Genomic DNA, 12,192 nt, shown 5'->3' on the forward strand with positions numbered 1-12,192 from the left:
CATCATCATAGTTGTGTAAGCGCTGAATGGAAACAACATTTAATGATTGAGTTTCTGAGAGAGTAATTTGGGCTGACACAAACTTGCTTATTTTCTGAAGCCTATTTTTGACAAGTTTTGCCTTTTTCTCTAGTGTAGAGAATCTCATTTTAACAGACCATTTATGTAATCAAAAGAGTAAGCTATGGGCCTAAGTTTATCATAAGTTTAGGCCTACGTAAATATTCACCAACACCTAAATATCAAAATAACTCCAAGTCTTAGACCTAACAATAATGCAAATTAATAGCTCAGAATATTATCAATTCATTTACATTCACTCTATAAGAAATAATGAATGTAAAATTATATTTCACTTTACCATCAGACCCAGGATAGACATAGTAAATAAAAGTAAAGTCTATTTAACACAAGTCATTTAATTTGAATCAGTATTTTCGCAGAATATATTGAGTAGGGAAGTATTTATTATGAGCAATATCCTTAATGTAGACAAGAATCGATTCAACCACTAATATTTCGTTTAATATTCACACAAAACAATATTTTCCAAGATGTAAATAAACTTGAAGGTTACGTTTATATTTTGATTCAATTCACACAGCTGTATGTAGCTGGAGTGTGTTTTATATTCAGTCAGCTGATTTCCTGTGCTTGAAACTGAGTTTTACATATGATCAATTTGAAGAAGCAATATCATTGGGCGATTTATTCTGTTTTACGAATCTCGACGCTCATTGGTTCTTGCGACGTGCAGACTGTAGGCAGAGCGCTCTAGTGGAGAAGTTCGCTACCAAGGTGCATCGCAAGGACAGAAAATATAAAATGAATGACTTTCTGATAAGTGAAAATATATTAGAAAATTAAGGACGAAACAAAGTGCAGACAAAAATTATTGTTAATGACAATAATTGATATGGTGAATTGATTGAGAAACTTTAGAGAAAATATTAAATATCTTAACTAATTCCTGATTTCAAATAACTATTTGAAAGGAAATATGACGTGATTCATGTAGCAGTGGGAGGACATGAACATGAAACTAACATGAAATATTCACGTCTGAGATGGCACAGGGGAATGAAATAAAATATTATTTATTCACCAAAACTAGTAATGGAGAATACAAATACTGCTCTAATTATTTAGAGAAGTGACACTTTTAAGAGTTTAGTTGTACAATTTTAACAGTTACAGTAGCTAGGCTAATAAAAGCACAATATATTATTAATGATATGATTTTCGTCCGACTCGACAGGACCAGCGGATGGGGGGTAAACTTGCCTAAAAATGTTCAAATGGACTGTATAGTGAAAGAGCAATATTAAAAACTTGTCACTAATTATTTAACAGATAATACTGTAATGAGATTGATGAGGTACCTTCCTTTTAACTGAAGTGTTGAGAAGACAAAGCCGGTAGACGTACACGAGTTTCTTCTGCTGGCCAGCTATTGCGTATTGCTCGTACACAGACCCGGACCGGCAGTAGTAGTGTTTCACTTCACAAATGTTCAATAGTTCACTTTTAATATGTGTCACTAATAATAATTAAATATACTTTGGGGTTAAGAGATGAGAGCAGCAATTGGGAGTTAATTGTGCCGGGGACATGTTAGTAGTTGCATGAATGCAAGAGAACTGGGGCGAGATTGGGGTTTGCAGACATCACGTGACAGGACAAAGGTTATTGTATGATATGAAACGTCTGGAAATATCTAGGTAGCGCTTGAATACGGAACAGGTAGTTATTTCATTCTATAAGCGTTTAACAAGTTATGAGGAAAAATTCAAAAACAATGATATTAAAAACCACGTTTTTTAATATAGTGAGATTAAGTTGACAGCAAAAGTGTAAATACAAAAAAGATAGGCTTAAAAATTATCTTTCAAACAAAAAAAGAATCATCCCGATCCGTTAAACGGTATGCGAACTATACTCATTTAAAAATTGCCCTAGCCGCCATTTTGATGACGTCATAGCTGGAAAACGAAACAGGCGCGGACTTGACACCCGAGTGGAAAACACTTCCTAAGACACCTATATTGAAATGCAAAAGCAAAATTCCCTATACACGACATGCACACAGAACCCTAGTCATGTCCAAGACTAATATTTCCCGGACCGTACACCACTTTCAGTGTTTTTTTACGGTTTATTCAATCTCTTTTCTTTAATTTTAGGTCTAATCACATATTTTTTGGTATCATTGGAAAGGGTATAGAATTATCTACAACTTTTACAACGGGTGGTATTTGATTTTATCAGCGGTTAAGAAGTTATAAGCAAAACAATAAGTATAATAACAATAAAAACAACGTTTTTCAATATTGTGCGGTGAATATTTAAGTTTACAACAAATGTGTAAATACAAAAAAGATAATTTGTAAAAATATCTTTCAAACAAAAAAAGAATCATCCCGATCCGTTAAACGGTTTGCGAAATATACGAATTTAAAAATTGCCGAGCCGCCATCTTGATGACGTCATAGCTCGAAAACGTACCAGGTATGAACTTGACACCCGAGTGGAAAACACTTCCTAAGACACCTATATTGAAATGCAAAAGCAAAAATCTCTATACACGACATGCACACAGAACCCTAGTCAGGTCCTGGACTATACTGTAAATGGTTAAAAATAGGGCCTAGGTTCTTGTACCTTCATACCTAGTTGTCCAATAGCCTAAGCCCAAGTCATGAGATTAGGCTATGTTAAGTTAATGACAACAAGTTTTATTTCAGGCATACCTTTTTAAAGTTTATGTTCTAAAACATATAGGCCTACTTAGGGGTAAGTTGTAGGCCTAAATCCCTACTTAGTAAAAGAAAACCATGTGCGTTGTTATGTGGTTACAATGATTATCACTACCCAATTGGTTGAATGTGTTTTACAAAATTTGTTATTGGTACCTAGTGCTTTATAATTTTGACTAATAAAACTTGGTTCAGGTTTGTACCTTTACTTATCATCTAAGTTCAGTTACCTATTGAATTAAACTAGGCCTAAATTAGATAAACAAAAGATACATTTACAATCTAACTTACCCTTAACTTATTCTGAAAAAAATATACCAACAGTTTTAGTAATTAAGTTATTGAGAGTTGACTTGACATTGATTTTAAGTTTTCATTATATGAGGGTTAGTATTTGGTTAAAACATTTTCACTATTCGAGGGAAAGTATTCGATTCTAAAACATTTGAATTCAATTCAAAATTCTCTCTATTCGATTCAAAAAGAAAAAGTAGTATTCGCATACCCCTACTTTATACCAAGGGAAAGGTAGGATTTTTACATGACCGCAAAAAACAATAATGGCTACACGACCATAGGAAATGTTTAGAATTGTTCTGCGATCACAGAAGAAGATGATGTCCTCACGGCTGCATGATCTTATCTTATCATCTTTATCTTACCATGTAACCGGGCAGGCCTAGACTATGAAGCACTTTATCCGAAAAAGTTGATTGACATTTTGCCGCAGTTGTGGAAGGAAGACAAAGTTATGTCTGACGGAAGATGATAATAATGACGACACTGCCGCAGAAGATGATCAACATTTTGTCAGGATCGCAGAAGACGATGTCTACACAACCGTGGGAGACGATAGCGATGTCTACACAAGCACGGTAAATTATCACAATTTTCCTACAATCGCACAAGACGATGATAATGTCTGCATGACTACAAGAGATGTTAGGATTTTGCAAAGATCACGGAAGAGGATGATTCTGTTACTGCTGGGGGATATACAGGATTTTAATGTGACCGCAGGAGAAAATGACGATGTCTACACAGCCGTGGGAGACGATGATGATGTCTTCACGGCTGCTGGATGATCCATGATTTTGCCACGGTCGCAGAAGACAATGATGACGTTTGCATGACTGTGTAAAAGGTTTAAAAATTCTGCCCTAATCACATGAGATGCCCCAATCTACACGAATGCGGGACATGACTAGAATTAGGCCACCATGGCGGAATACGATGATAATGTCCACATGACTGTGGGAGATATTCAATATTTTACTGTGATTGTGGAAGACGTTCATAGCGTTTCCGTGACCGCGGAACATGATTATGGTGTTTCCGTTCCCGCTGAGCAATAATAAGAATTTTGTGCCGACGATGGAGGACAGAGATGTTGCTCCATGACTGAGGAAGATATTCAGGATTTTGTAGTGATCGCGGAAGACGATGATGTCTTCAAGACCATGGTAGATGATCACGAAATTGCCTCTAGTTTGGCTTGATCATCAATCTTAGACTGGCACACCTCTAGTTTTTTTTCTCGTGTTTTTTAATTTCTTCATTTACCTTAAATATGGTTTTTTATTTCATGAGTTAAGAAGGGTTCAGCTTTTAACTTAAGTTGGCTAGTTGGAATTTCAGTGCTGCATTAATTTTTTCCTACTTCATGGTGTCTACTAAACCTGGTTTGAAAAATTCAAGGAGTTTTCCAGGAGAATTCAAGACAAATTCCTAAATTTTAAGAACTACTATCGGAACCCGTTCAACTAATCGCAACCCGCTAATAATAATTTACTATTACTATTAATGATTATTTTAATTTAAAACAAAACTTTCCAAAGAAAAATATTTTATACAACAAAATAAAACAGTATAACTAGTAGGTAAGGCGAAACCAGCTATCATCTCCTGCGATCGTGGGAATGCCGGTGACCATATCTTGCAGTTTCGTCAACACAGGCAACCGATCGCGGCAAAACAGGTTCGCATATTTTATGATTTCAGCGACACCGATAATCGTCTCCCGCGATCGCGGCAATACCCGTAAGCATATCCTACGGTTTCGGCAACACCGATAATTGTCTCCCGCGATCGCGGCAATACCCGTAAGCATATCCTACGGTTTCGGCAACACCGATAATCGTCTCCCGCGATCGCGGCAATACCCGTGACCATATCTCGCGGTTTCCGCGACACCGATAATCGTCTCCCGCGATCGCGGCAAAACCCGTAAGAATATCTTGCGGTTTCGGCGACACCGATAATCGTCTCCCACGATCGCGGCAATACCCGTGACCATATCTTGCGGTTTCGGCGACACCGAAAATCGTCTCCCACGATCGCGGCAATACCCGTGAGAATATCTTGCGGTTTCGGCGACACCAATGATCGTCTCCCGCGATCGCGGCAATACCCGTGAGCATATCCAGCGGTTTCGGCAACACCGATAATCGTCTCCCACGATCGCGGCAATACCAGTGAGAATATCTCGCGGTTTCGGCAACACCGATAATCGTCTTCCGCGATTGCGGCAATACCCGTGACCATATCTTGCGGTTTCGGCGACACCGAAAATCGTCTCCCACGATCGCGGCAATACCCGTGAGAATATCTTGCGGTTTCGGCGACACCGATGATCGTCTCCCGCGATCGCGGCAATACCCGTGAGCATATCCAGCGGTTTCGGCTACCATGACAATAACTTTTAGTTGCGATGTAATAAAACCAATAAGCATAGCGATTAGAAAGGATGGTTTTCATTTTTTTTTAGAGAAAAGGGTCTGGTCAGACTTTTGAAATTAGATCACAAATAAAATTGATTTCGTGTACATCCCTCTTGCAAATATTGTATTTCTGAATTTGTGTTTTAACATGAAGTTGTTGTGACACAACATACCGTTCGACCAAACTTGGCTGGTTGTCCTGTGCCGACCTTAATTTCTTTCACTACAACTCCCTGGTCCAGGACCTGTTTGTGCTTGGGAGATATGCTGTTAGGTGTCTTGTCTCCTCCAGGAGTCTTCTTGTTCGATTTTTGATCTTTTGGAGTGACACCCTGGAAAAAACAGTTCATAGAATGTAATTGGTTATTGATGGTTCATGGATCAGCTGGCATGGCACCTGGAGCATCTGCTTTTCTAGGAAGACCTTACAGGACAGTTTACACCCTGGTGACTTAAGTACAAGAACTTCTCAAAGCCAGAGAGGAATGAGTATAATGCAGTATTTTAAAAGCTTAGCATTCTCTCCAATGGGTTTTATGAGAAAAAATATATTTTTTATAGATTTATTTACCAGAAATATTGTCAAGTTCTTTCATTAAATTAAAGAAAAAAGTCATTATAGTAATAGACAACCAAAAATCCCTCAAAGTGTTCCTCCACCTTGAGGAATTGAATGTCTCAAGACGTGTTTATGAAAAACCTTGGAGCTGCTATCTCCGCCAAATACAACAGACAGACGCAGGACACCATCAGCTCAGTGCCAGCATCACAGGATAGTACTGAAGCATCAGCGCTTGAAGATTCAGGTAATGTGAGATTAAAAGCTGAGAAAAGTGATAGTGAGTGTGCATGTTGTAATTCTAGTCCCACACCATCTGGCACTGATAATTTGGTTAGGCCTACATAAAAGAACGAGAATTGTAGAAACTACAGTAGAGTCAAAAATCCGAACCAATTGGAACCATAGGTAGTTCAGATTAACAATTTGTTCGGATTTTCAAACATAGCCTGGAAATTCCTAATAGACACATAATTAGGCCTACAGTATTAAAAATTCAGTTCTAGGATACAGTTGAATGAAATAAAAATAATGATTCTTGTAATCAGGTATTTTCGTTATATAACTGTAATTCGTTTCTTGAAGAAAATATGTAGAGCTTATACATTGGAAACGAACAAAACACAGCCTGGCTCGGCGCGTTCACTCATTTCCCTACCAGGCGCCGACTGTTGCCCACGTAATTGTAAAACATCTGTTGTCTCTGTGCTAATTCAATAATTTAAATCCCTCAGGAGCGGTTCGGATTTTTGACGTTTTGATTTTTGACGTTCAGATTTTTGACTCTTTAGACTTAACTGTACGGTACATAGATTTAGTTAAGTGCCAAAATTAAAAATCTATATAAAGCCAAGGAATAATCTATATTCCACCAAAACTATTCAGTGTTTGTCTAGCTGAGTTGTTTATATTTTAAATAGGTACTTTAGAGAAAGTTAAGCCAGTTATATAAATGTTAACGGAGCATAAACAGGGTGTCCAAAAATAAATAAAAATCAAGACCAAAAATTCCTGTATATTTACCACGTTTTTCTCGCCTGTTTTATCAAAAGTCTAAACTAGGTTAAAGTGTCAAGAAAACACATATTTTTATGAATATTGCATAGTATAATTTTATAGATTATGTAAACCAATTTATTATGTACAAAAAAGGCCTTTACTTAACAAACATTTTCAGAAGTAAAGAATTGTAGTATTAGCCTATTATATTGCTTTCAGTCTTCCGATAAAAAAAGGCGATAGTTGAGTAGCCTGTATAGGTCATGAGCCGTCACTCAAGTCACGGTCCACACCAGCGAGCAAAGACAGAAAACATAATTTCGTGCTTGCTGGTCCACACAATTGAAAGAGGACTAAAAGATGTTATTTATTACTTAAATGGGGGGAACGAAAAGCTAAACAAAACGTCACGATGTTCTTATTGATAAGTTTAAGACCGCCTGATCAATCTCCTTAATCAATCAAGTAAACTACAGGGTTCCGACTGAAACTAAATCGTAAAAATCACGGCTCTTTCACAGTTTGGGGTCTGAAATTAAGAAATTTACAGTCTATAAATGAGAATGAGAAAACATTTTGCATGCCGCACAGTTTAATAGAGTACTAGTGGCTTGTATGGACATAAGTCCCTAAAAAGCTCAATAATGTAAGACAACTTATTCTAATATTTAAACACACTAAGAAATATATTATTTATGTGTCAGAATAGATATACCTGTGCACCATATCTTTTGTGTAAAAAACCGTTTGTTGTTTGCTTTTGTTAATGTTATTTATTTACTGCATTGCATTTTTTAACTGGGTTTACTAATGAATCTGTGTAATACGTCATGGGTATTTACATGTTTTTAGTTATTCATAATTTAAATTTATAAAAAATTAATACTATGCTAAAACCATGAGGTTAACAATCATTTCTGAAGACATCTTTATTGTGTAAAATTTACGCTCTTTATTTCATGTCTCTTTACTAAAATCTCTAAAACTAACAGTTTTCAAGTATTTCGAGAAAACCCAGTTTTGACCGCCATTTTTCCAATATGGCGGCGTTAGCCCAAAGATGCCAAAGTGGCACCCAACATATTCGTAATCAGCGCAAAAAGCTTTGTCAGAATCAGTCAAAAAACCTTTGTCCAACCAAATTTCCAGGTCATCGTAATTTATAATGGGTCCGTGACCAAACTATACATAACCAAAACATCACTACTTACATTAGTAACTGGTGTTTTCTTTGGAGTAGCGACATTCTGCTTGCTTGGTGTTTTATTTTTATCTTCTTTTTGTTTCTTCTTATGACTAACGTTGAGGTTTTCTCGTTCCTCTTCTGACTCGTCTTCTTCATCAGTTTCATCATCATCCTCCTCACCTTCATCGTCGTCTTCTTCATCCTCCATTTTTTCATCGTCATCTAGTCCTTAAACAGATTTTTTTTACACTTTATAAATGCTGTTGGATTACCCTAAGGTAACTGACTTAAATTATACGAGAAAACCCACAAAATACTTTACCTTTACACATCAAAAACAGGATTATTTTCAGTCTTTAAAATAATAAAGAGGGTGGTTTCTTTGGAATTGCAGTACAGTACTTCACTTTGTAACATAAAAATCAAATCAAATCATATCATGTTTATTGGCACATAACGGTAGAGTTTGCAGTTAAATAATGTACAGGTGCTTTGTCATTCTTCTTAAAACATATTTTATAATGGTTCTTTCTTAAAACTAAATAAGTGATAAAAGTAAAGTATTTAGTAATAATAGCCAACAAATGTTATAACATTTAAGAAAAATATTGCATTGCCTAACTGAAAAGTTTAATTAAATAAATACAGTCTAACCTTGATATAACGAACCTCGATATAACGAATTCCTTGATATAACGAATTTTTTTGAATCCCCTAGAACTCTCCATAAGACACAATGTATTTTTTACCTCTACATAACGAACAAACCATATCAACGACCTTGATTTAACGAATTTTTCATGATCCCGGCTAAAATAAGACACCTCAATATAACGAATTTGTCATTGTCAGAACCTCTACATAGCGAATTTAACCTCTACTTAACGAATTGTCTGCGTCTCTCCCTCGATACAACGAACCCCCCACCCCCATTATTGTTTTTGAAAAATCAGTTTCTTCATCAAATGAAATGGAAATGTGATGTCATCGCTCGCGCTAACATTCGTTTGCTCCATTTTAACACATCGCTGTCTGACGTCTGCTGTCGTCGTCGTCGCTGCATGCGCGCTATGTTACAACTGGAACTGAGAACTGATTTCATTCACTGAGGACTGATGACGACGTAATGTGTAGTAAGCTGGGGTTGGGTGATAAGTAAATATGGCGAATTGTACAATTTTTGGATTAAGAAAAAAAAAATAGAAGAACAAAGCAAAGAAAAAGAATAGAAACGTCGTTATCTTAACATTCCTTTTACGAGTGTTTTTATTATGATTAAGTTGGCTATGATTATACACTTTTATAACGACTTATCTAATAAGTTTTATTATTTTCAATACGATTTGTTTAAACTAAGGCAACACCAATTCCATAGTTGATGATTATTACAGAATTGACATTCCTCTGTTGTGATTTAAAGCAGTACTGTAGCACTGTAGCCTACCGGCCTATAACGAGCAGTAGCTTACAAAACTCTCTACTGTTTTGTTTTGTTCTTTACGTGGTTTATTGCTACAGTGTACACAGTAGTAAACAGTGTGAATACAGTGTTTGGCTAGGTTTTAGGTGGGTTGGAGAAAGCTGTGATTTTAAACTTACAGTTATAACATGTACCAAGGTCAATGACTAGAAATGTCATGATTGCGCAATATTAATGTACCCCTTTAGTACCCCAGATAATCGAGGTTCTACTTTACAATGTAAACACTGTACTGTAAAGTATTGTAGCCTATGCTACTTTAATTGTGTTTTAATGAGATCAAATCACGACATAAGTTATATTGACTGTGACTGATGCTGCTTCTGAACCTCGACTTAGCGAAATTCCTGCAAACCTAACCTCAATATAACGAACCTCGTTTTAACGAAATCCTTGATATAACGAATATTCAGTTCGGTCCCTTCAGATTTGTTATACCGAGGTTGGACTGTATAATGGCAAGTTTAAAACTACATAACAGGATTTATATTATGTAATAATAAGAAATATCTGTAAAATATAAAAAATGTATAAAACATTCATAGTAGTCAATAACAGTCTTAATTAAAATTGCATAATAAAAATATACATTCATAGGTGTTAAATAAAATTATCGGTCAAACTACATATGTTAATGGAGATTGAATGATGCGAATTTGAGGTTTCCAACTCAAACCGTAAGCGGATGAAAGATAAATTAAGATTTAAAAAAAAATAATGGTAGTTGTTATGATAAATAAAAAGTATATTACTTTATTTTTTAAATAAAGGTCATTTCCGAAATCCTCAAAAAATTTCATCGAAAGAGTTAAAATTTTTAACAAAGACAGAAATTCAATAGGTCTAAATATTAAGAGCCTTATTTCTAGTATGCAGAGTTCCGCTGAAGCACAGAAAACATAACCCAGAATGCCAACCGCATGGTTAAAAGCGTTAAGTACTTTGAGAGAGCTTTGCCTGTCAATTCGTAGGCAGCGCCACCAGCGTTGCTATGCCAGTTGGCATTCTGGGTTATAGTAGTATGTTTTCTGTGGCTGAAGGTATCAAATTTTATCAAAAATATCCTCATGAAACAAGCTTTAAAATTATGTATATTAACCTTTAATTACTGTCACATTAGGAACATTAATGTATAATTGTGAAAAAACATGGTCATGCTCAAAACAGCTAATTTGAAGGATGATTATAACAATAAACTTATAATTAAGTTTTCTTTGATATTTGCACAAACACTTTTTACCTTTTAAAAATGCCCCTCATAATATACTTAGTATTAAATTTATGAAAAATTGACAAAAGACAGTTGAAGATGCTCACCATCTGACAGATCTGAGAGCTCATCTCCATCCGAATCTGACTCTTTAGTATCATCATCCACTGAAATCATTTAATAATAAGTAATAGTGTATTAGCACCAGCACCAAATTAAATATTTAATTACATATTGATAAAACTAAGGCTCATTGTCTGCAGTTGATAACAAACTGTCTCAGTTCCGGCAGTCGTGGTTAGGCGTTCAACCCGCGTGCGGGATAAAAATAGTATTTTTATTTTTCTACCCTGAGGAAGCGGAAGATTTTTTTGAGTTCCAGAAACTTCGGACTTTTTATGCCATGGATGTTTCTGAGCTATATATATATATATATATATATATATATGTGTGTGTTTATGTGTGTTTTGGCGAGTCCTGGACATCACAGACAAAAATAAAAGTGAGTGAAGCCCACAATAATCTTCGTAAATAAACTGTCTCAGGTTCGTGTTTAACATGACTCAATGACGATACAAAGACACTAGACAATTCCTAATGTTTTATAAATTTATTATTTCCTTGTTGTATTTTAATTATAAACAATACTCGTATTATAATAAATTTTAATTTCTTTTATAACAATTTTATTTACTTTTGTTATGGTAATTATTTAGGCCTAATGTGTTTAAATTTAAATTTGAATTGGCTTGTTATGTTGGTCCTTTATATTGTTCCTTTATTTTTTTTACTTAGCTTGAAGATTACTTTTTTAGGACGTAAAGGCAGAGATTGATGTGCTATTAATAACTTGAGTTTGATTTTCTTTTTCATATAGCCTACTAACTTTTTATTTGTTTTACAATTAGTCCAATGGTTAATCTGTTAAAACAAAAACCATACATAACTGATTACCAAATATGTACAGCAAGACTTCTACATTAAAATATAAATGATGATAAGTTCTTATTAGCCTACAATAAGAATAATACAATACATAAAATATACATATGGGGTAGAATAAGGCAGAAGGTTTGCCCCATTTAAAAAAATTTTTTTTTAGAGGTTGGCGGCCTCTTTTAACCTTGCATTTGCCTGTCCACTTAGACTACAGATCTGTGCGTGGAACGTATCCAGCAAAGCAAAGGGTGAGCCGGTACAGTACAAAGGTGAACTGTACTGATAAAAGTTAGTGGCAGTGACCAGGATCCAAACCCACGACACTACTGCCTTGGGCCCGAAG

General features: G+C 35.4%; 1 protein-coding gene across 3 annotated transcripts in view; it reads right to left on the reverse strand.

The window, feature by feature from the left end:
* LOC128994430 (46 kDa FK506-binding nuclear protein) overlaps positions 1 to 12,192 on the reverse strand; it is an 86,847-nt gene that overhangs the window by 20,884 nt on the left and 53,771 nt on the right. The window contains exons 6-8 of one of the 3 annotated variants that reach the window (XM_054419003.1): positions 11,018 to 11,077; positions 8,246 to 8,442; positions 5,650 to 5,808 (exon numbers count right to left, since the gene is read on the reverse strand). In XM_054419003.1, coding sequence (XP_054274978.1) covers positions 5,650 to 5,808; positions 8,246 to 8,442; positions 11,018 to 11,077 — 416 coding nt within the window. Of the gene's footprint in view, positions 1 to 5,649; positions 5,809 to 8,245; positions 8,449 to 11,017; positions 11,078 to 12,192 lie in introns of all 3 variants that reach the window. The other 2 variants (XM_054418994.1, XM_054419012.1) reach the window with 2 other exon arrangements.

Source organism: Macrosteles quadrilineatus, unplaced genomic scaffold, assembly GCF_028750875.1.
Source record: "Macrosteles quadrilineatus isolate MER2022 unplaced genomic scaffold, UCM_ALF_1.0 Scaffold_1__1_contigs__length_201487025, whole genome shotgun sequence".
Lineage (NCBI taxonomy): Eukaryota > Metazoa > Arthropoda > Insecta > Hemiptera > Cicadellidae > Macrosteles > Macrosteles quadrilineatus.